The 26102-nt window shown below is 40.8% G+C and overlaps 1 protein-coding gene across 1 annotated transcript in view; it reads left to right on the forward strand.

The window, feature by feature from the left end:
• The window catches only part of LOC311002130 (tetraspanin-18B-like), a 30536-nt gene extending 10995 nt beyond the window's left edge, over nucleotides 1-19541 (forward strand). Inside the window, exons 2-9 of the mRNA XM_083993375.1 lie at nucleotides 1007-1086; nucleotides 15431-15526; nucleotides 15731-15925; nucleotides 16965-17039; nucleotides 17476-17574; nucleotides 17679-17846; nucleotides 18173-18256; nucleotides 19052-19541. Of these exons, the coding sequence (XP_083849501.1) occupies nucleotides 15464-15526; nucleotides 15731-15925; nucleotides 16965-17039; nucleotides 17476-17574; nucleotides 17679-17846; nucleotides 18173-18256; nucleotides 19052-19099 (732 nt within the window). The 5' untranslated portion in view covers nucleotides 1007-1086; nucleotides 15431-15463 and the 3' untranslated portion in view covers nucleotides 19100-19541. The remainder of the gene's footprint in view (nucleotides 1-1006; nucleotides 1087-15430; nucleotides 15527-15730; nucleotides 15926-16964; nucleotides 17040-17475; nucleotides 17575-17678; nucleotides 17847-18172; nucleotides 18257-19051) is intronic.
• Nucleotides 19542-26102: the final 6561 nt, after the last annotated feature.

Consider the following 26102-nt stretch of genomic DNA (forward strand, 5'->3'; position numbering starts at 1 on the left):
TTTCCAGCATAAAATACGATCATTTACTCACCCAGACAACTTTGGTGTCATTTAGTCGTTTTGACGAAATTAGCCCCAGTGGAGCGGCGCGTATATCCGTATAATGCAAGAACACGGGGCACGCAATGCAGCCTCTAAATAACACATTATCCGCTGCAAATCTCGTTCATTTCGCCAATATTTTGTTATGATACACTAGTGCTATTCCCCTCCGAGCCCGTGGTGGCATGTTATCAACATCCGGCATCTGTAGGTTGACTACTAACCTCTGATCTGGATGATGTCATCTCCGACCGCTGCCCGGCTCTGATAATAATGATTCCGCTTCGGCATTCAGGTCCATTTTTAGCTCAACTAGCTGGAGCTTTAGTGAGTCCAGGTTGAGGAGAGGAAGCCTGTGGAAGCTGAACTTCATCCAGCTGCTCATTTTGTTCTGACAAGTCAGAAACATGCAGAAACGAACCATAGCATTAGCCGCGCCGCGCCGCGCCGCGCCGCGCCGCACCGCGGTCGGAGATGACACCATCCAGGTCGGAGGTTAGTAGGTCAACCTACTGGCGCAGGATGTTGATAACATTCCACCACGGGCTCGGAGGGGAATAGCACTAGTGTATCTCAACAAAATATTGGTGAAATGAACGAGTTTCGCCGCAGATAATGTGTATAGAGGCTGCGCTTGGGTGCCCCGAGTACTCGCATTATACGGATCTACGCGCCGCTCCACTGTGGCTAATTTCGTCAAAACGACTCCAAATGACACCAAAGTTATCTGGGTGAGTAAATTATTTATGCTAGAAATAAGGTCCAGGTTGTAAAAAACGGAAATTATCCTTTAAAGACACCAGTGACCTGTGTTTGATCAGAAACTAGAGTAGCCGGTGAATTCATGAAGATTGTTGGCTAGTGTGTTTATACAGGGCTGATTGTGAGTGCTGTCTTTACCTTCATGTAAATGTATTTCACATGCAGTACAACCATCCTGACTCCTTGTATCTCCTCTTCACAGCTGATGTAAAGCAGCAGAGGCCAAAAGTTAGACGACTGCTTTTCTACGGCCTACATCTGAAGCCAAGAGCCATTAATCAGGTACATATGGTATGATGCTTTCTGTTGCTACTTCGTCATCTCACAGTCTTCAGTTCACCTCAGTTGTCAAATCCACAGATTACAGTTTGCAGTACACATTTAATGTCCATCCCATGTTTCTGTTCTGATTATGTTTTCCAAAGACTTGGATGTTTACATCCACCCAATGCATGAAAATATTTATTCACTCCCTGTTGTATGTCTGCAGTTAGATGGTATTTTAAATCATTTAGAGACCAGAATAAGTATGAATAAAAGTATAAAAGTATGATGTAACTCATGATGTTAACTCACAGTTAAAACCCCCAAATTAGAACAAATAGGTTAAGTACATAATTCTTCAAAACATACTCGAAGTTGAATAAGCTCTGGAACTGTCTCATTAAAAGCTTTGTGATGAGTGCAGGGCTCTTGTAGTGGATTACACAGTGAGGAGTGCAGATGACATTTACACCGACCGGTCTGGCATTTGACCTTTGGGCAGCGTTACAGCAACATGATGAATTTAAATGAACTTCGTTCATGTGTTTGTATTCAATAATGAAACCTCACACAAGGCTTTGAAGGACAAGCCTTGAAGAATTCTGCATTTTATTTCCAACAATGTGTCTCATTGGCTTACCGTGTCTGTGGCTCACCAATAAGACCATTGGCTCCTGTAGCGCAAGACATGTTTAAAAACATGTGAAAATGCTTAATATTTAGTTTCACCCACTGTAGTTTTAGTTTAGTGTGTTAGTGTGGAAATAGTGTGGTTTTGTGAGGCTGAATCCACATTTGGTGCTGCTGAGTATTTTGGGCAGCAGGACTGTGTGTGAGATACTGGCTGGGACAGGATAAAGTACAGTGTGTGTGTGTGTTCATAGTGAAGGAACATGTCACCCAGAGCGACATTGTGTCTCACTGATGTGTTTTTAATACTGTAGATTTTGACAACAAAGGAGTGCTGTGGCCCAGGGGAGTCTGATGTATCAGGCTTTGATCCACACACACTAACTTGTTAGTGGGAGACGTTCACTGTGGGTTGTCTGTAGGTTTTGTTCACAAGAAGAAAAATGCAGGATATAATCGACATATTCTTCAGCGTTCTTGGGCAGGGTTTAGGTTTTCTTCAAAAGCAATGCTGCCATCACGATGATGGTTTGTCACTGTGGTTATTTTCCTTTGATATATTTTTGGCTCCCACCACAGTGCTTCTGTGTTTGTTGTCGCTTGTGGATGGTAAAGTTGCTCTGTTTTAAATAGTTTGACTGATCAAATAGAATTTAAACTGTCTGGAAACAGAGTAATGAGTGTTCATTCTCCATGCAGGTCACATTGCAAGACCTGATGAAATTACATCCAATTAACACTCATTTATTTACGTTGTCAGATGTCTTTGATGTTCAGGAGCTCTATCAGCTTCAGTAGAGACATATTAGTTAATTTATAATCAGGGTTTATTTACGCAGTATGATTGATGATGGAGATAATATGAGTGTGAGTGTCTCTGTGAGAGTGTGTGCGTGTGTGTTCGCTTCATAGATTTAACCACCTGGTGAAACATGCGGCACACACGTGCTCATGCCCACATACTTATGCTCACACACAAGTGTGACAGTGTGTGACTGTGACAGATGGTGAGTTTGACCATTCAGTCCTCAACATATTCAAAAGATTTAAATTTTCAACTCCATTAGAATGAACTTTTTAATGCATCATACTAGTGCTGCACGATTTTATAAAAATGTGCGATTGCGATTATAGTGGAAGACTGCGATTACGATATTGTACATGTTGCTGTAATGAGTCTTTGCTTTGCTTTATTTTCAACACAGAAAATAACGATAGATTTTAGGAGTGTATTTCTCAACTCAAACATACACATTTTAAGTAACATAAGAAATACAAAACCTGTGGTTTTTACAGTAGTGTTTTCCAAATAACTAAATAAAATATCCTATTTATAAGCAAATAAAAGTGCTTTTGGTTGAGTGTGTAGATCATTTTCTGAACCTCCTCCTTCTCACAACTCAGTGTTTCCCTCATAGTATATTAATGTGTTAATATACTAAGGTGTTAAATAGGTAACTTTTTGTGCAATTTCATAGTCAAATGCGTTGCCACCATGTCATTACACTTTTACAATGCATTCCCCCCCCACCTCCTCCTCTCTTACAGCACACACAGGTGCTTCACTGGTACCGGTAGCACAGATACACCCACCCACACTCAGACAACGGAGGAGAAGAGAGGGGATGACAGATGAGTGTGGCCATTACTGTAAAAAAAAAAAACGGAAAAAAAAACGAAAGAAAGAAAAGAAAACCAAACACCAGAGCTTTCTGGTTCGCCCCAACAGGCAAAAATATTGCAGTTTTTTAAACACACCATACGTGTCGCAGAGGAAAACATTGTTAGCTCTGTAACGCCACTCACTCAGGTCCAAACGCGCTGTAATCATGTAATGTGGGGAGAGGGTCCTGTGAGCATACGGACTGCTGTCTACTGTATGTCAGCCGGGTAGTCATGCGATCATGCCTGCTGCACACACTACAGGAGAGATAGTCCCGTTTACAGGCTGCAGCACTATATTTTCCTAATCCGCTGTGTTTTGTTTTGAAGTGTCAATCCGTAACATATAAAAACCGTCTCAATGCAGTTTTCCATCTCCTCTCTTGGCTTCTCTCTGGAGCTCTAGTAACAACAGGGCGGTGTCACCTCTTTTAGTGATACAATTTAAATTGAGCAGATTTTAGGCAAAACACTCCAAAAAACCTACACATGTTGGATGGTGGGTCCACGTGGGCGGGGCCTGGTGACTGCTTTGTTGTGACATCACAAAGTCACAGAAGTCCTGACAGCTGTATTGGCTGTATAAGGCTCAGTTTCTGAATACAGACTGACTGTGTGCCTGAGGCTTTAATACTCTCATACTCCCACTCTATTAATATTAGGGCTATCAATTGATTAAAATAAGTAAATGCAATTAAATGCAAAGTAATTGCACATTTTTTACTTATTGAAAATATACCATAAAGGGGTATTTTTCAAGTGTTTAATAATGGTTAAACATGCTGCTTTATGCAAATGTACGTACATTAAAGACCTGACCAATGGCGGCTCCATCCAAGTGGTAACTGTCAGCAGAGACGGTTTAGTGTGTGACTGTGAGCTGATTGATTTCAGGCAAGTGACTCCACATATGGATTTGATGGGTTTGGTGACACTAAATGAAAAAAGAAAAAATAATTTAAGGGAAATTATGTGAATGCACCTTAACTGTAATGCCTAATACAGAATCTAAAACTGCTTTATAATAATATAAATAAATTCATAATTTACAGTGTGGTAGCATACTAGCAAATATTTTTGTATCTTATGTTGAGGTTATTGTATCACTGCTATAAAAATAGATAGAATCAAATGAGGACAGAGAAGGAGAGTTGAGGAGAATTCATCAAAAAAAGACACAGCTGCATCTCTGTGTTTTGAAGAACAATAGAAGCTCTGCTCTTTTTGAAGATACTGCAAATCAGTCTTGACGCTGTTACATCAGTTGATGATTCTGACTTCTTAAAATAAGGGAAAATAAATAAATTAAAGTGTCATTATCCTTTAAAGTAGCCCTCAGTATGACCGACGGTAAGCATCTCCCCCCGAGAAGAGGGTGATGGCATCCTCCCCTTCCTCACGTCAACTTTATAACAGCTCCCAAACTAACAGGCTGGAAAAGCAGAACCCATGGCAGCACTCCCTAAAACCTCACCACACAGCTGCCAATACTGAGTGTAGTAGCATTTTAGGGATGTGTTAAATTATTCAGCTCTATCCGAGGGTACAACTCGCCCCTGTGTGCACAGTCAGCACTCACCATTACATCATCTTCACCTCAACTTAACTGTGAGGATGAAGTCATGTCGCCATGTCACGAAAACATTTGCATGACTGGAGTTCAGCCGTGTGTGTGTGTGTGTGTGTGTGTGTGTGTGTGTGTGTGTGTGTGTGTGTGTGTGTGTGTGTGTGGTGTACACATATACTTTTTCTCCTACAAATGTGCCCCATATTAAAAATGAATTGATGTTGTGATTTGTAGTGAAAAAGAATTGGAAATTGAGATTCATGTTAGCATAACAGTTGGAATTAGCAATTTCTAGTGTGACAATTAACTCAAAACTTACATGGTTACATGTTCACATATGCTGCTAGAAGCTTTTCATCCATTGCAAAAAATGCAAAATGCCACTCAGGTGAATAGGGCCCTGATATTGGCAGTTTTTAACAGCTATAATAACCCTGCTAAAATTTCCCATAAAGACTCTGTTGCTACTGTACCTACTGTCTACTTATAGCCTGCTCATTAGAGGTGTTACGGGACGTTAAGTGGGAAATTGTATCATCAGACACACTCTCCATGTGAGCCGTTTAAGGGACAAACTCCTGTAAGTGAGCCAGAACCATCTCTGAGAACCAGAGCGGCTTCTGCTCTCGGCTCTGCAGTCTTTCTTAATGATAGTTGAACTTCTTCAACTTGCAGCTGTTGCTCGCTGCGTCACCATGGCGACAGCAGAAACTGCTCAAGAGAGAGGCAACACAGGAGCTGACTTCACCGAGTCCGAATGGATGATTCTCTTCTGTAGCTTCAGATCTGGAGCTGCTTTAAAGTCTGATCATCTGGTCGGAGTCAATAAAAAACTGTTAAACTACTTAGCTAAACTTACAGAGTGCTGGGATGAGAACAGGTGAACAGCAGCAGCGTGAAAGGATTGGTTAAATAAATGCTAATATAATTATATATAATAGACACCCCTGGTATGTGTGAACGTTTCAAAAATGAGATTATTGAGGCTCACTCAAGGAGATGACTTACATGGGGTCACTGACTAGGTACAGCCAATGAGTTCACAAGACTCCTTTATCCTTTAATTTCTTTTCTCGATTATTATTTGTTTTTTCAGCACAAAGTGTTGCACAAACAAGTACTTGTTTTTGTCTGACCTGCCTGTTTAAAATCTTGAGAAACAAGAATCACGTTATTTCCCATATCAATAGAATCCAAATCCGAATATACTTTATTCCTGTAGGCAAATTTGTTTTGACTGTCTTCATGATACAAAGAGTAAACATGTTCCAAAAATACAAAGACAAAACTAAAACCCAACTAAAATACACTAACACTAACAGACAACAAATATACGTAGCTAAAACCTGCACATATTCTGTATTTCGTGACAGGAGGTTGTTTTGGAGACCAGACAGTTTTGGGTGAGAGAGAAAGTGCAGTGTTGAAAACCATGTCAGTCGTATACAGTAGTACTATGAACTCTTTACAACATAAGGCAGTCGAGCTGAACGTCAGCAAGTTGTGTGGCGTGAACTGTACAGTAATACCTTTTTCAGTCATATATTTTCTTATCTGATGCAGCTTTAGGAAATCTTAAAGACAAACTAAATGGACTCACTTGCCCCATGACAATAAGGGATGAATTGTTGTTTTTCTTATCAATTTTTTATCAATAAAATACAGTAGCAGTGAAATTCTCTGAGAGCTGACCAGACTTGCTTAGTCCCCCCTGTAAAGCCAGAATGATGCAATATAATGGACAAGTCTAAAAATATATTCATTTGTTTCCTTAATTAGAACAAAATTGGTCCTTAAAGGTTTTCTCCAAAAGGTGAATCTTGAAAGAGGGTGAGTGTTGTACATTGTACAACAAAGGCTGAAGAGAAGGGTGCTCTGGGAGTTCAGCTCTTGTCAATTTAATTCTACAACAGAGAAAAAGCAGAAACATCGGTGTATGTTTTTTATCCTGCGCGTCTTTAAATATCAGTGCTGCTGGGTGGTACCTAGTCCTCAAGTTTCCAACTCCTGAGTGTTTAAATTGCTATCATGGTAATGACTGCAGCACTGCAGCTAATAAGGAGAGAAGCGAGACTAAATGGACTCCAACTGGTTTGAGTGCCTCGTTGAAGTGGCGGACAATTTGTGTAATTAAAGTGAAAGTGTGGATGAACCCTTGAGAGCTTGTGTTCTCCCTCTCTTCTCCACTTCTGTACGCTCACATATGTTTAACATTCAAAGCAGGAAAGTCAGTCGATATGGACGCTCGCACCTCCGCCACCTTCAGGGACACCCCTGCTTTTATGTATTCTTCTAACACCTGCTTATATTTGGTATGCATCTCAGGGCCTTTCCTAAATCAAATAGTGTGAAAGAAGATAATTTGATGTCTCCCTTGCCTGCCTCTATTTATGGTTATGACGCATGGTGGCAGTCCCTCAAAGGCAGGAGCTGTCCATGTGACTGGTTTTCATATCAGGTGGCTTTCAGCAAGGACAGAGGCAGAAGGGAGTGGTAATAATTACCTCTTTGAAAACTCTCCCCTGAGGCTGGCTTTGTCCAAGATCTCTCTTCCCCCGGTTCACGAATGTTTCTCATCCACCTTCATTTACTTACTTCACATCAAAATCAAAGGTGAGAACTCACCCAGGATTTAGGGATGTTTACCTCATGAAAACGTCCTAGAGGTGGTTTGAAGAACTCTTTTTATCTGTTCATGAGTTGTGCTCATTGTTTTGAGCAGCGCTCTGAGTCGATATTGTTTAGCTTCTCTTTGAAAAATATGCTTTTTGTGCGATGTACCCAAGTTTTTCAAAGGGTTACTAAATAAATTAAAATTTTGATTTGGTCATACTGTAGGATACATTAATAGTTAGGTGGGTTTGTTGACATTAGAGAAATTACATCTTTACTTACCCTTTGAAAAAACTGACAAAACAGTATCTGTGAGTCTAGTCTACACGAACTGATGAAGCCACTTGGATAAGGGGCGAAACATCTTCAAAGACAAAGGGTAAGTCAGGTTGACCTGATTGAATTGCCTTTGACCTGCACAAATGAGAATTTGCACAGACAGCATCTGAGTGTTTTTTTCCTTAAAGTCCATATTGATCACTTATATTTATAATTTATTGGTTCTTCCTCACACTCAGAGTGTTTAAAGATAACAACAAAATGTCAGTGGGACTGAGAGCTCAATGCAAGATGCAAACATACTACAAATTCAGAAAACAGCTTCATCAATTTGACAACACATTAGCTGCAAAAACTCTCAACACAGCGGAGGTGCTAAAGACTAATGCTATGCTAACAGTACATACCCCAAACTATCTGATTGATGTGATATTTATGTTATAATAAACCAAACAAACTGACCTACATTTTCAACACCAATAACAGGTAGCCGTCTTCACAACTTCTAAAGTTAGGAGGCATTGAACAAAAACATGGCACAGCCGGGTCCCCCACTTTTTTGTCCATTGTTTTCTGAATTTGTAGCATATGTGTGACTTTGCATGTGTTTCTTTGAGTTGCATGGAGTTGTGCTCTCAGGACCACCCGTACACCGTATTCAGGGCACCAAAGCCTGCACAGATACACAACAGTTTCCCCAATGAGGCCACAGCACTGTCCGTGTTTACATTGCTCTTGTTACTGATGTATGGATGCAGAAAGAAAAAGTCCACTGGGCCTATTCCCAGCCACCTGTTCATTGGTCCACAGCACAGCTCTGATGGATGAAGGCGATCAAGTCCAGTGGTTCCCCAGCACTGAGGGAACACACTTCTATATGTGCTGCACTTCTCTCCAGCTTCTGTGACACTGTGATTTATTGGACTGGAGTGTCCTGTCACTTGTGGCTAATGACTGCAGAAACGGTTACACAGACTGGCTGTGGGAAGCCTGGGGATTCACACTGGGATCCTGTTTCATGGTACAATATGCTGACTGTGCAGTCCCTGACACTGCGGGCCAGGGCTTGTATTATAAATGCTAATAAAGGAGTCGAATGCAATGAGCGTCAGCGTAACAGAGCTGAAGTGAAATGTTTGACGTCAGCAAAACATACAACTTTACAGTATACTGTATGGACATTTGTAGGAATAATTCACTGAAACTTTCTACTACATTTCCTGTGTACAAACATGCTTACTTACATATTATAACTCTAACCCTAAACTGTAACATCTTTATGGCCCAGTCTTTCCCAAGATTAATTGAGTTATTAATAAAAAATAATATAGCAGTAAGTAATACTGACAGAGAGCAGAGCAGGGACAGCATTACAATTGTAAATGTACTGTAAGTGTTGGGATTCAGCTCAGTTTAACAGCTAATGATAAAACAGCTGGATTTCCTTAAAGTGATAGTTCAGGTTGTGTGAGGTAGTCAGGTAGTCCATGTTCTCCCTGCTGTAGATTAAAATTTATGGAAAGCTGTCTGTATATGACATTATGCACTGCTCCATTGATTGCTTTCTTGCCAGCTTTATTGAAAACAAATGCCTATGGCGATGAGGAGGGTTAGCAAAACAGTGGAAAAGGGACCTACATAGTTCCCCTTTAAAATTGCATTAGAGACCACTTTAATTGCAGATATCTGCAACAACTTCACTGAAACATTCAACACATCCTAAATGTAAATTTCACCTATCTGTAATTCAGTTTTGACTGGGCATACTTAAAGTGAACAATACTGTCAGAATTGTTGTACATGATATGACATTGCTCATACAAAACTTCCCAATTGAATACTGGGCCAAATGAACAGGAGGAAGAGAAAAGAGGCTTTCCTTTGGATATCCAACCAACAAATAAATCACTTGAACAGTGCTAGTGGCTGTTGTGGAGAAGATATTTTGAAAAAGACATGAAATCGAACAAGCTGGTTCACTTAACTTGAAGCTCTTCAGGCTGTCCTGACTTCATGGTCAACACAAACCGTCAGCTCAATAACCTGAACTATCACCTTAAAACATCTTGTTTTTTCAAAAACAACTCTCGTACATTGTCAAGGCGGGAGGAGATGCACCTTGTAGGCACAGCTGGGTGGTAAGGTGAAAATTCTCCATAGACCTTCTCATTGAAGTTCAGCCTTGAAGTGGTGGTCTACATTTTCGTAGACTGCACATGAAGAGGTGCACAGCTCTGATGTCAGTGTTGTGTTCAGTTTGTGCACTGCCCCCATGAGGCCAACTGCTGGAGCTCAGACTGGTTGATAACATTGTGGCAGTTAGAGTCAGATTAGCAAACACGCACTGAGACGCTAATGCTGTCCCAGTGTTGAGGATCAAACCCAGCACCTGAAGCATCTTTGGTGTCCGTTCACAGCAAACTGGCTCTAGGCTGAGCGACTCTCCATGACTGCAGAGAGGAGAGGGAATTATGTGAGGCCATTCTCTGTTTGGCTGTGTGAAATTACCCAGCTGCCCCCAGACCTATTTTTGAAAGGAGCCACAGCTGCTGAATGGGACCTGAGCACCACTTAGTTTTACTGTGGGTGCCTTTATGGACGTTGCAATGCAAAATCTGAGCAACGCAAAGAGCACTGTCCTTTTTCACTGATGTGCCATACCAAGGCAGGAGAAAACCTCTTGATCCAGCAGTGAGTTACAACCTGAATTAAAGCTGCAGCTTCCAGGTGGCTCACACACCACCACAGAAACCAGGGAACACGTCCCAGCTGCAGCACCTCAGCCCATTCACACACACACACACACACACATTTAGGATGTATGCCGGTGGGAAGCAGGTGAGGGATGGAGGGAGAAGAGCTGTTGGTTTTTGCCACTGCACACACTGGTTTCTGGTCTGTCCAGTGGTGGAGATACAAACAGCTCAGCTACTGAGCCGCTGAAGTCCGTTCATATGAACATTTGAGCAAAACAGTTAAGATTCCCACAGGAAAAAAAAACTCACTGCCCTGAAGCGATATATTGACCACTGATTGAGAATCTGCTCGAATGATAATCACAAGAAGTCATCAAAAGGGGATGTTGTTTAGCTCGATGGGTAGAGCAGGCACCCCATATGCAGAGGCTATAGTCCTTGCTGCAGCAGCCCTCGTTCGATTCCACCAGTGGTCCTTTGCTGCATCCCATTCCCCCTTTCACTGTCTCCCCATTTCCTGTCACTGTACAGTTGCCCTATCGTTTAAAGCAGAAGTAAGCGGAATGTTTGTGTTAATATAAGTCTTAAATAGTTATATCTTCAGATGGCAATCACTTACATAAAGTGTTTGGTCAGAAACACGGGTCTGTCAGTCACTCTGCTCTGCTGTAAGCCGAGGAGAAAACTTTCCTTGTATCCTACAACCTTTATCCAATGAGGAGAGAGAACGGCATAAAGGGGCGGTCCTGTGTGTGCAGCCAAGGGATACGTGCGAATGTGGTCACGTAGGGACGAGGGCGGGGACTGCTAACTCCATCGGCTGACAAGAAGTTAGCCAAAACGACCGGATCGCTTACTTCTGCTTTAAATCAACAGAACCACTCCAACCTTCAGCTGCAAAGCTCCTCCACCTGAGTCAAACTCGCAGCATACACATGAAACATATGCTCACATTTAGGGCTGCACAATTAATTGCAATGTATTTGAAATCGCAATATGACCAAGTGCAAAGGCCTCTCACTTTACACACTCTACAGGTATAATGGCAACGTGACAAGAAACATATCAATACACCAACAAAGGCAGAGCAGAAGACTGAAAGCTCGTGAAGATGGATGTACAAGGCAATATCCAAGAGTTTAGAACATGGTCTTGCAAATATGAGTGTTTTTGTATTTTTAGACTTCAGGATGCACATACTGTGAGAAACACTGAATGTAAACAGATTTGTAATGTGGTTTATTTGTAATAATAATAATAATGGTTTACATTTATATAGCGCTTTTCACGATACCCAAAGCGCTTTTACAGAAACCACTATTCATTCATACCACATTCACACCGGTGGTGGTAAGCTACGTGTGTAGCCACAGCTGCCCTGGGGCAGACTGACGGAAGCGTGGCTGCCAATTCGCGCCAAACGGCCCCTCCGACCACCACCAAACATTCATACACATCCACACAGGGCAAGGTGGGTAAGGTGTCTTGCCCAAGGACACTATGACAGTGACTGGGACAGAGCGGGATTTGTACCTCGGATGCTGGAGCCTCCATGGCTCTAAGTGAAAATTACTACTTCTCTTTATCATTACAAAAACACATATTGTGAACTACATGTTGCTGAAGTGTTTGCGTTTTGTATTCATCACGACACTGTCTGGAGTGATTTTTCCAATGTAGATGAATGTGTAACTTACTGTACAACTAATTACTAAATTTGAAATCCGACCAAAATTACCTGAAAAATCTTGAATTTACAGTTATCAAACCATCAGAAAACCTGGACACCACAGAAAACATGTACAGGGAACTAACCAGTGTCATTTAGTGGATAGAGCTAAAGGACACAAGGGGGTTGATAAAAAATTATAAATGAGAGAAATGACATACCTGCAGAGTCATTTCCACAGGGAAAATAAAAACAGTGACTAAAAGAAAGAACTCTGTGATATAAATTCCTACATTTCTCAATAAAAAGTGTACAGAATCTCAAAAACAAGGAAGGAAAAAAGGCCATGCACATATACTTCATGTAAAACATTGACGTCAATCCCTCAGTTATCAGTGTTTTTTTGTTTTTTTTAAACCCTTTGTCATTTCTAAAAACTTGAATATGAACGTTGTCTCCTGCCAGACTTGGAGGAAAATTACACCCTGGCACGTCCATGTTTCTTCTCACAGAGCCTGTCAGTCTGCAGAAAGGTCGGTGTTTGAAGCTGCTCACTTGAGCATCCAGAGGTTTCTCTGTTATAAATGGCAGCTGTGGTGAATTCACAGCTGCTTTTCGATGTATTTGTCGTCATAATTACAGTTGTAGTAATTTAATTCTGATTGATTAAGTCGTGATTACTTGTAATGGTGACAGCTGTTTTTGCATTCATGACCCCTGCTGGTTTTTAATCAAGACGCCCGTTTATGCCTCTCTATAATTAAGGCAGCACTTTTGTGATTGCAATAAACATGAGTGTGTAATCATGTTTTCTCTGACATCACTACAAAGCTCGTCATGTTTTAGTGTTTTGTATCTTTGACAGCTCTTCATGTTTCCTTGTCTGTTTTTTTTCTTCTTCTTCTTCTAGCCGCTGTGACTGTGTTTGTCTCTTTGTGCATGTCCATCTTTGTAATTGTATGTGTAATTGTGTTGACCTGAGTGATTGTCAGAGATGTGCTAATCCAGGGTGTGTGTGTGGACAAATTCCCAACACACCGTACTTACCCTTATTCTATTAACCCTGACCTCACCCCCAAAGAGGCTGCAATTACCCAGAGTGCACTGATGGTCACAAAACCTGTGTTTAATTTCAGCAAGAGCATTTTACCTCATTAAAGTAAAAGCTCCACTCAGAGCAGTCAAATTAGCAGCAAATACACATTTACATGGCAGAAAGTCAGAGCGAGGTGGTGAATAAGCAGTAACCACTGATGTCAGCCATCGATCAGATTCAACCCCAGATCATATTTGACAACAACTGTTTAGGGAGTAAAAAATTCTGACAACTGATTAATCTTCTGATATTTCTCATGTTTACATAAACACGTTTTTTTTTGCAATGATCCCTCAAATGTGCTTCATAAACGTGAAACAAAAATGCATCGGAGGCTCAACATTTCACTGTTTGGCAATAAATAACTTTTTTTTAATTAATACTGCAGTAAAATCTTGGAAAATGTCCGGTTGTGAAAAAAAAAAAAACAATTGTTCAGTAGGAACCAGTGGATTAAGAGCTGAGAAGTCAGAAAATAGCCCAACAGATTTTTCCCCTGAGGCCAAATCACAGAGACACAAAATTATGCTTGTTATGTTTTGTTCCATGAATAAACTAAACAAATGAACAAGTTTTAACATTATGACTTCAAAAGGATAAAATGACACAGTCATCTCAGTGGTGATGCTCCTGGTTAAACGTGCAGATATTAAACTGAAGTGCTCGTCCCCTCAGATGTGACAGGTGGCTCTATTCTAGTTTTAACTGGTAAACACCATCAGGGCTATAAGTGCACAGTTGGTCCTCTTCACACCCCCACTGATGGCCCCACTCACACCAGCACGTCCTCCTCAGCACCAGCCAACATCCCTCCATGTGTCGCGCTATCCCACAGGGACAGGCTGTCAGTGTCACGTCCCTACAACTGACACAAACTGTTACCGTCCATGTGTCACCTCCGTACGTCTTTGTCCCGCTCCCTGTTCGCTCAGATCAGCTGCAGATAGAGAGACTGAGGCTGGGGTGCCGGACGGTGCTGCCCTAAAACAAGCTGCATGAAGCTGCAGAGCTGTGTGTGTTGTTTCTGGAGCAGGTGCATGATGACTTCTGGTTACAGGAAAACTCACCCATCTGTGTGTGCAGGAAGAAAATCACTGAGTTTTTATAAAGTATCAAAACAAAACAATTTGTCCTGTTTCCTGAACATTTCTTATTTTGGATTTGGAACAAGAGATTGGTGATGCTGCAGTTTCAGATGATTATTCTTCCACACCAGCATCAGTTGCTCTGATTGTCCAAGTTCTGGTTGTCCATCGGTCTGTCTCATTGTGAACATGAAGTCTCAGTAAGAAAGAACTTCTTCAAATATGGTGCAAGCATTCACTGAGACTGGATTGGACCAACAAGGTTTAATTCTAATCTACGATTAGCTTTAATCAGATTTAGGTAAGGTTTAAAATTAAGCCAAACTCTGTTGTAGCATTTAAAATAAACTAGGTTTAGCAAAGCCATGTTTATTCGGCCCAGTCTCCTGTTCAGGCCCACAACAGTTTTCTCTGGTGTCTGGACAAAAATTAATCATTTTCATGAAACTCAGTGGTTTGAGTCTTCCGGATGAACTGGATTTTCATCAATCCATCTCAAAAAGACAGAATGAGCAAAATGTTTACACTTTACAGCTTTGATCTGTGAAAATAAATTAGTTGGTTTTATCATGGGATATAAACCTCTATTTCACTGTGAACAAGTCTGTATTGATGGACAATAATCATTTGCTGAGGTTGTGCTGATTCAGAATAAGTGCAGCACTGATGATGAAACTCTAAAAGTGTATTATTGTTAAAAAAAAAAAAAAAACACTTAAGTTGGAAACAATGTAAAAATGTGACTTAGGACCTAAGAGCCATGTCTATAATAATAAAATGAAGTGATTCCAAGTTTCAAAGGTCAGTGCTAATGAAAACATTAAATCACTGGGTCGACAAAGTGTCAGACCTTAATAATCGTCACAAAGAGTATTGAAGATAGGGAAGAGAGGAATAAAGAGAATACACAATCAATGAATTACGATCCTGTCATATAGATGTAGTGTGATGTAACATTTACTGTTACTGTGTCTCAAACATGTTGCATCACCTGCTGCAGCTGAACACCTGAATGTAACAGGTGGTTGATGGTGTTTGAAGAGGTCTGTGTGTGTGTGTCTGCAGGGGCAGGGGGAGGTTTCAGCAAGAGGCTCAGCCATGGAGGGCGACTGCCTCAGCTGTATGAAGTACCTGATGTTCATCTTCAACTTCTTCATCTTTGTGAGTGCAGCACTTCCTCCTCACTCTTCTTCCACTGTTTAAATTCAGACCTAATGAAAACATGCACAGAGAGGGGGGGGCATCAGTGGCCATTAGATACATCACCCAATAATAGAAATAAATAATCAATGATCCTGTTTTATTCTCATTGCTGCTGCAAAACAATATCAGAATATAAAGTATAAGTGATGCTCTCTCTCCCAGCTTGGCGGCTCCTTCCTGCTGGCTGTGGGTGTCTGGGTGCTGGTGGACCCGATGGGCTTCAGGGAGATTGTGGCGGCCAACCCCCTGCTGTTCATGGGGGTCTACGTCATCCTGGCCATGGGCAGCATGCTGTTCCTGCTGGGCTTCCTGGGCTGCTGTGGAGCCATCAGGGAGAACAAGTGTCTGCTGCTGTTTGTGAGTCGCACTCCACAGTTGATCTGTGATTAATGTGCTAATAATGGAGAGTTACTGGTGGGATGGTCTTCTATTTAACAGAAAGTACTTGAGAAAATATTTCAGAGAGTTTGAGAATTAATGCATCATGCATGTATATGCAAATGTAACTTTATTACAAATTAATCAAAAACAGTGACAAATATTGTCCAGAAACCTTCAAAGGCCTCATCTCATTTGGCATAAAAAACATGCTCATAGAACAAGATGACGGCAGCTGAGGTGTGTGTAAATATGCATATACAGTGTTACTGTAAGTAGGAATACCTGCTGATATCAAGAAATGTTATTAAAGAAAGTACATTGTTTTTTCTGTTAAATGTCTCATAGAACAAATCGAAGAGATCTGCATCAGTTCAAAGCTGTGCAGTATTTGTGAGTCACAAATGAAACATTTGTTGATTTCAGCCTTTTTAGTCGTTTCTATTTGTATCGATCGAGTCTAAAATCTCTGCTGCTTCACCACAGCAGCTACTTCTGCTTTATTCATGAGGCTGTGTGGCTCTTATTTACAGTCACACTCAGCGGACTCTCCACAAGTCAACATGTTCACTGACACAGTGGGATGTTGTTCATGTCGTCATCTGCTCTGCTGTGTGCAATAATGTAAAGAGAAAGACTTGGTAAAACGTGGCAAACCTGCAGAAGGAATGTTTCAGGAGTTTAGGAGCTTAGAATGTTTTATTGTAACGTTAGCCATGTATTTCATAATGAGAGCACACTGTTGTGTTTAAACAGTTGAATGATCCTTTATATGTATCTGATTAAATTTGTATCAGTAAACATTATCAGTAGTTGGATCAGAGCTTCAGTCACTGTGGTAGCTGACCAGAGTGAGACAGTGTGAGGGCGCCACCTGGGGGAGAATGATTGTAATGGTAATTCCTGTCAGTTTAATATAAATCATATTACAATGAACAATGAAGCCTTTGTTCAGACAGTCTAAAAGTTTACACTTGTTATTTACTTTTCTCACTTTCTCTTCTTTCTCTATTCTCAGTTCTTCATGCTCATCCTCTTCATCTTCCTCGCGGAGCTGGCGGCCGCCATCTTGGCCTTCCTCTTCAGGGAGCATGTGAGTGCTACCTCAGTGCAGGCAACTAGGTCATTTCTTTAGATATAAAAACATGTCCACAAGTCATCTGTGCAACAGCTCATCATGACCCACAGGTTTTGTTGCTAGGTGACGTCCAACAGTCGTAGCAGTCATGACAGGAGCAGAGGGAATGGTATTATTATAACCATGACAACATAGGTAGTTTGACATTGTTTCAATCCAAATCATGACTTTGTCCCAAATCCAACTAATGACCCTTATTCAAGTAACCATGGTGAACGTTTGTGGTGACTGAAACCACAATAACTACGGTCCAGTTGGAAGAGGGTTGTTGTGGGAAACGCTACTGTGGGTCGAACCAGAGATTATAGAGAACGGTGCCATTTGGCTGAATGACATTCGGTCTGTGTTTTCACCTGGTGGCTGACTGACTCTTGTGTCTGCGTGTCCTCAGTTAACCCGGGAGTATTTCAGCAGGGAGCTCAAACGTCACTATCAGGGTCACAACAACACCGATGTCTTCACCTCCACATGGAACGCCATCATGACCACGGTGAGGCGTTGGTTCACCAGTTACCGCCCCTCCTTTCTTGTTATTTTCCCGTGATGACCGTCACCACATCATCCTTCCCCTCCACCCTTTTCCTTCCTGCACAGTTCGACTGCTGTGGTGTGAGTGGACCCGAGGACTTTGAGGAGAGCCTCTTCAGACTCCTCAACCCCAACAAGATGGTGCCAGAGGCCTGTTGCCAGAGGAACAGTTACCAAGGAGACATGAGCGTGGAGCAGTGTGTGAGCGGCAGCGTGGCCTTCAGGCACAACAAGGTCTCACCGAATATCAATATCATCACTGTGTGATGAAGCAACTATGCAAATGGTGTCAGGTGTAAAATGAGTTAACTGTTACATCTGTTACTGATGCAGTGATGTGTGAAAGAACATTTGATTCATAAAACTGACAAAACACTATGACTGGATAACAACAGCAAACCTCTGACTTTTTACTTGAAACCATGATTGAATTTAATTCTGTTGCATCAAAACTTTAAAGAGGTTAGTTCAGGCAGCACATTATTACAAAGATGCTGAAATTCACTCTTAAGAAGATTGCAGTGAAGATGGTTTCACAACGTGGCTGTTTTTTCCTGCAGGGCTGCTACTCTGCGATGGTCGATTACTTTGAGACGTACATCTATACAGCTGGAGCTCTGGCCATCGTGGTTCTGACCATTGAAGTACGTGCAATGTCTTCTGACTCCTTTTATTTTAAATCATTGATAATTTATTCTTTATTCTTTATGAAGAAGACTATAAGTTATAAGTGCATCATTTTAACATCATTTAAAGAAAGATTTTATTCAGTGCACATTAACAGTTTCTTATTCTACACTAATAAATGAATAAAAATTTGAGTTTTGAGTTTTTGATAATGATTTATGATAATGTCTTTATTAATAGTTGAGTTTGCAGAATTACTATGTCTTCAGAGGTGCCTGGTTGTTAGCTGTGGACCAGTGGCCTCTCAGGCCTCATACTGTTTTCATTCAGGTTTAAACATTCAACAACTGCTTGTGTGTGTTAAATTAAAACATGACCCTGAATCAGATGTTACGGCTGATTAGAAGCCTAGAGTCTAGTGTCTGGTTTACAAATGGTGTGTTCCCACATTTGTCTGAAAGCAAAATTTAAGCAGCTCAGTAAGGGGAGTTCAGGGAAGCTGAGTTCACTGAATAAAATAAGATTTATCCACAAAGTAAAGGTCACTCGGTAACAGAGTGGTTAGAGTGTAGACAACAGACACTATGAGCAGTGTCCACAGTTTGCAGTCCGCCATTCCCCTTGCAACAGAACACACAATTTATACTCCATTGTTCAGTTTGTGCAGCAAGTGGAGGCGTGTGAACATTTCTTACGAATGTGGCTGTTGTCAGTGAATGTGCTAACATACAGTACTCAAGGTCTTTGACCACCTCAACTGTCCGTCGATTAATCATGATTTCTGATCCGTGTGTGTCTCTGTCTCTCTGCAGCTCTTCGCCATGGTGTTTGCCATGTGTTTATTCAGAGGAATCCAGTAACAGCCCCTGGCATCACCATCATCATCATCGTCATCCGCTGTGGGAAAGGCACAAAGCAGAGGGAAAACAAAGCTGTAAAATATGAGATGTATTTGTACAGTGATAGTTTATGTGTCTCATTGGTTTTGTGGCATCATTTTGTACTTCACAGCAGCAGCTGCTGCTGCTTCGGGCACAACAGACACACAAAGGAAATAGTCTGTGACCTGAGGCCCAGGTTATTATGGCACTTGAAGGGTTAATACAGGTGAGTCCAGGTTCTACAAGACGAACACAGAAGTCACTTCAGTCCAGGACCTGTCTGTGTCCAGGCAGCTGGAAACACAGCACATAGTTTACAGCCTGATTCCTGTTGTGGGCTTCACCCTAAGAATTCTGGGAAGTCTGCACAGGTCAGGCAGCATGGACACAGCACATATTACACTGCAGCCTCACAGCAGTCAGAGCCGTCAGGGTCACAGAGAAGAAGACTTGACCAGTGGAGGTCAAGCATTTTGAGCCAAACAGAAACCAGAACATCGAACCTCACGCAAGAACTGTTTCAACTCTTTCACAGTCTCTAAAACTGGATTACACCAACATGGTTTAATTTGATCTCAGATAAGATCTAATTAGAGTTATGGTTTAAAATGAGTTAATCCAGGTTCAAAATGAAGTCTGTCTGTTGCATCATTTCAAATAAAGTTTAGCTAAGCCAAGTTTATTAATTTAAACAATGTCTGTAATGATCTAGCCTTGTTGGCTAACTCTGGCCCACTTACAGTTTTTCTTTTAACTCTGTTGATTAGTGGTGCACTGTCCCTATGAAATAAACTAATAAATGAAATGAAAATGAAATCAATAGGGACAAGTTTGCAGACCACATGAGATTGAAGCTGTTCCTACGCATGGTTCTTGCAGGAGGTCCGATGTCCTCAAAATGAGTCATTAAACATGAGTCTTTTCACAGCAGTTAAGATTTTTTTTAAGTTGTATTGTGTGTTTATAAGAGTTTGTACATTTGTGTAGTGAAGTAGTTTATAAGTTCATGTCATAGAGAATTTAGACTGAGGTAGTCTAATCTGAGAAGCTGTAAATTCATCTGCACAAAATGAGACTGTGTGAGAGTGTGAGACTGAGAGTGAGTGTGTGTTTGAGTGAGCATGTGAGTGAATAATCCTCAATAGGATTGTGCCAGTGTACAGTGTGTTTTGTCTTCATGCACAGTGTAATAATGTTTATTTTGTTGGTGGTTATAAAACTAGAATTTTATTTAAAATAACTAATTTTTTCTGTGTGTATTTGAAAACTTTGTATAAATGGCACCAATCAATATTAAACTGATTGCTGTGATTTAAGTGGTGAAGCATTTTATTTAGGTTTCATACCCAGATTTGGACATTTCAAATCAAATCTTTAATTTTAGTATGAATCCTAGTAGTCTGTGCAGAAATGTAATACATGACATATGTGTACCTATATCAAAAGTAGTATTTCGATGTCAAATGTCAACATTTTTAACAGGCAGTATGAGATAACATATTCAAAAAAGTAAAAATTCTTCATTTGATTTCATATAATGATTTTTTAAATCCAATATAAGATTTGCAACCGTATTATGTTAACAATTGATATATATACACACACATTTTATTATTTTTAAAGTATATTTTTAGGGCTTTTTTGTCTTTATTTGACAGTACAGTTGAGAGAGACACGAAATGGGGAGGCAGAGAGAGGGGGAATGACATGCAGTAAAGGGTCGCCCGATGCGGGATTCAGACTGGGGCTGACTGCAGCGAGGACTCTGCATATGGGCTCTACCCACTGCGCAACACGATGCCCCTAAGTGCTTTTATTTTATATGCACATGTATGTCATATGTAGACATTCAATATACAAATATTGTATTTGCATTTGGAAGAAAACACAACATCAACAAGTCACAACACAGACCCAAAGGCAAGTGCAGTACGAATAATGGTTGTGTTTCTGAGTTGTTTTGTGCTTTTAATCTGAAAGTAAAAAGCACATCCTCCTGTAGAGACTTCTGTTTGTGCTGCTCAGTGGAGATGACTGTGACTCAGCAGTTTGGCAGTGTGTCTGTCTATGATTCTGTATGCTGCTGTTCCTGCACATACACAAATCAACAGCGCACCCTCAGACAAGTAGTTCCCATTGCATCAGGTATAGTTCCCCACCCAAGCAGCTGGTGGTGGCATTACACACACCTTGAATATCCACTAGCCAGTAGTTGTTGTTCACCTGTCTCCAAATGAATATTGTCGCCAATGGGAGTGCAACCCATGGATCCATGGTGCAACCAGAGGATGATCTGTTCCAAGAGGTCGCAGGTACTGTAAGTTGCAAACTACAGTATGAACAGTTTCATTGTGTCAGTAGTTCAGATCTCCTCTTGTTCCTAGTCTGTCTTTGTGTCTACATTTCAACACAACATTTAGGTGTGTCGGTCAGTCAGTCTCATATTTTTGAGGGAACTAAAATGTGTTTTCTGTGGTTTAATTGCAGAATTGAGACTTGCACCCAGTCCTTGAGAGTTGGCAGCCAAATAATAAAGTAAAACTAAACAGATAACTTTAAAATGCTTTCCCATAATGTTAAAGTTGCTATATTTTGGTTTTGCAAAGATAGATCTACAGTGATTTGCCACACAGACAAAAAAGAAAAAAGAAAAGACGGACTGTGCCCCCTATGTATGTGTGAGCAATAGTCTCAGCCTGGCCACCCCCATAAAAATGGTCTGGCTCGGGCTCCACTACTGGCGTAAACCCCCTAATGTAGGAAGTCCCCTGACCTGCTGCCGCTGTTGAAGACCAGAATCTTCTAGTGAGTCACTGACACTGACTTATTTTGACTCTGGCTCACACACACACGGAGATAGGAGATAGAGGAGCTTCATATTACAGTGAGTTGTCTGATGCCTGGTAACCAGAGGCTTGTTAAGCGACACCACTGACAAAACAAAAGTGATATGAGGCCAACGTCCTGGTGAACACTGGGCTCCACAATCTTGATTTTTGCTAATTAAAGTTCACATTCAATATTTGAACCTGTCGAGTTAATGCGTCACCAGATGTGGAGGACACCTCTGGAACAGGTCGTGACTGCTGCTCTGTACCTGGGACTGGTTCTGTCTCACATGGTTGGAGAAGGTAAGGTTCAGAATTAAATCTCAGACTAGTTTTAATCATGTGACCTTAGTTAATCCAGATTTGAAATTAAGACAAACTCTGTTGTGCCATTTTAAACTATAGCAAACTATAGCAAAGTTTATTTATTAAAAGTTAATTCAAACTCAGTTTGATCGATAGAGACATATGTGCATATCAAAATTACAATGAGTAAACTAGAAAATTTCCTCTGGGAAATTTTGATAGGACCACGGGGGGGCTACTGCCGGGCATACCATCTCTGTCAACATGGGAATCAATCAAACCTACGATCTTAAGGTCAAGACAGAGCTAATCAGACAGACACATGATCATCTTTCACTGAGCTCTGATATGGAGGAGCTGTAACCTCCATATCAGAGTCACCTGTGTGCTGGTATTTGTGTGTGTCTGTGTGTGTGTGTATCTCTTTAATCACATGAAGTTACCTGTGTGCGTTTGTGTGTGTGGGAGAGGAGTGCGCGCATGTGTATGTTACCTGTGTGTTATGGTGTGTGTATGTGTAACTGTAATCACATGAAGCTACCTGCATGTGTTGGTGTGTGTGGCTCCAGGTGGATTGTTTCTAAACATGTTAACGAGGTGGATTGTTTATAAAATTAACGAGCTCTGGCCTGAGGCTCAGAGGTTACCACGGCAACTTGAGGTGGTTGCCAATGACGATAGAGGCCCCCCAGGCTGAGACAGACAGAAATATCAAGAAAAAGAGCAATTTTCTGCCTCTGCACTGGTCTCGCATTTAGACTTACTGTGACAAAACGGTAACTCCTATCAGAAAAAAACACAGACCAACAGTGCTGTAAGGACTTCCTGAAAAATTTGGTACGATTTGGTGTTTCCACAGTAAATATTTTGGAGACACTTGCGAGTTTAAAACCGGGGTCCGTTCTGCTTCTCTCAGAAAATCTTTGTATTGGAGTCAATGAGGAGCAGAGACAGACGTGGCCGCACTTAGAGGCTGACAATTCAAATTCTGTAAGTCTCTCTGATATTTTGAGCACATTGCGTGAGAGAGAACAAGATTGTCTACAAATCTGGAAAAAAAACCATGTGTCTAGAGTGTAAATTGTGTCCAGGGCGAGTGTGGAAAGAGAAAAAATCTGGAATTTTTCTGGGCTCTCTCCCACTCTAACCGATTATGTCACGCACTCTGACACGAACATTCCGTGCAATACACACCCATTATAATCTCATAATTTCTCCAAAAATGATCATGATCATTGATCAGGGATTGATCAAAAACTATATGACCTATACACCAATACACAAGACTTGTGTCTACTGTTTAAAGTTCAAATGCAGTCTCTAAGTGAAAGTATGCCTGAGCAGTAGACGTCTGAAAAACTCCAATGATTGTTCTTTTTCGCTCTTTTTTTCCGCCCGTTCCATTGATTTCAATGCAAAATTTTGCGCAGTTTTTTTCATAAACTGTTGAGAAAAGTAATAGCACACCGATCCCGATCAAGCCGCACGTTTTGATATATAATTTGTAGTGAATCGAAATTGGTCCTAATAAATACACAAATATGCATGCTGTCAGGACCTAGTAAGTAAAAGGTTAAAATGTAACAATTTTAACATGATTGGTATGTGACATTGCTCAATTTCACATATAACTAAATTAAGATAACCACCCGATATTCAAAATATAAAAACAGAAAGTGAAAAATATACCCTGTCAATATATTTACCTTAAATTGACAGTTTGCAGGATGAATTAGCCATTGTTGATGCAAGGGTGCGACACCAGTTAATTAGGATCTGAGGAGCTCCATGATATTTGGAAAAAAAACACCGGCCCAGGTCCTTCAAAAATTGTGTGCAGGTGTACCTACCTAGAAGAATTGATGCTGTTTTGAAGGCAAAGGGTTGTCACACCAAATATTGATTTGTTTTAGGAGTCTTGTCTCTTTATTCAATGCATTTTGTTAATTGATGAAAAAAAGTAACACGTCCATCTTTGAAAGCATTCAGCTTTTTTCCACACCTGCCTAAAACCTTTGCACAGTACTACTACACACAGACATCTCAAAGCGTTATGCTGTTTGGAGCTTTAACTATGTGATCCTCTGTCTCCAGGCAGTGTGGTCAAAGTGCTCTGTAGTCCTGGGGAGCAGGTCACTCTGCTATGTTCGTACCACTATGAGGACCAGGCCCACATCTCCCAGCTGTCAGTGCAGTGGAGGAGCCCCCACAACGAGCTGCTGTGTCACTACATCAAACACAAATTCTACCAGAACTGCACAGCCGGCTACAGCATCGCCTACAGCCCGGGCAGCATCACTCTGACCATCCAGCAGGTCAGCATGGAGGATTTCGGGGTTCATGTCTGTTCTGTGAGCAAGCGCCACGAGTTCTCTGACTACAGCATCTCGCTCGCTAGGACGTCAGGTGAGTGTGACAGATGTGGGAAGGGTATTTATGTGAGAGGTGAGCTGACATGATGTGTTTGGTTCTTCAGAGACTGTTACCTCAACACCAAAGAGCAGAGGGAGGAAGTCAGGTAGGTTTACACACACACACACACACACACACACACACACACACACACACACACACACACACACACACACACACACACACACACACACACACACACACACTCACACATTTCTATATATTTTACCAATATAAATCTTTTGTAGTTTGTGCATATGTACATGTTACATGCCTATATTGTACACACACACAATACTTACATATAATACGTATATGTATATATCATGCGTGTGTTTACAGTTGATAAGAAAAACATTTAAAAGCATATATGATTTATGTGTTGTTTTGATAAACTGACATTTATAAATTAAACAAAAAGTGTGACATCCATGACAGAAGCATACAGTATAATGCCATATAAAAAATGTATAATGGAGATATTTTCCATATATGTACGTCAGCAAACTTTGAGATGGGTATATCATATATTGTGTATAGATCAAATTATATCTTACAGTAATATAGGCCTATCCAGTGGATATATTGGTTTATAAAAAAAAAAAACATGATTTACTTTTCATTTCCTCTCAAATGTCCAATTGTTCCTTTCTTGTTCTTCCGTTGTCCAAACACGTAAATACCAGCAGGAACCAGTCTGATCTTTTACTGGTTCCTGATTCATACAACAAAACAGAAACTGCATCATTTAAGATTTTACAGAAACTTTTTTTAAGTGATGGTATCACATTGAATACTTTCTATTGGAAAGTCAAAGAAAAACTCAAACGAAATCCCACGAAAAGATGTAAACATGCATCAGACTTTTAACTACGGTGACCCTGAGAGGTCAATTCACTGTCGCCTAAAAAAACACATGCAAAGAAACAAACATCATATGTCACCAATCATTTATAACTAAAGCCTAGCTGGGACCGTCACTTTTTATGTTTACCCCAGGGAGCACGTCTGTTGTGTTGTTGAGTTTTTGCAGCACATATGTTATCAAATATGATGATGTTTTCTGAATTTCCAGCACGTCTTTGACTTTTGTCTTGTTCTTAAGCTGTAGTGTGTTGAGTTGAGTTAACCCCAAATCCATTGGTTCCTATACTAAAAACGTGAATCCCTTTAAAAAAAAAACTCACATATGAATAGATATCAGTAATTTCCTAAATCAGCTGCTCACTGAAGATTACAAACATTTGTGAGGGACTTTTCAAGCGATGGATTAATCCACATTGATCTTTTCATGGGGAAAACACACCTGTGATCAGTAGTGATTTGAACAGTGACAGTTGGAGCTGCTATGTTGTTTTCAGGTTATTTGACATTTCATGACAAAAAAACTTTTAATATAAACAAACAGATGAAAAGTGAACTAATGAAGTTGTTTT

This window comes from Trachurus trachurus, assembly GCF_905171665.1.
Source record: "Trachurus trachurus genome assembly, chromosome: 3".
In the NCBI taxonomy this organism is placed as follows: domain Eukaryota; kingdom Metazoa; phylum Chordata; class Actinopteri; order Carangiformes; family Carangidae; genus Trachurus; species Trachurus trachurus.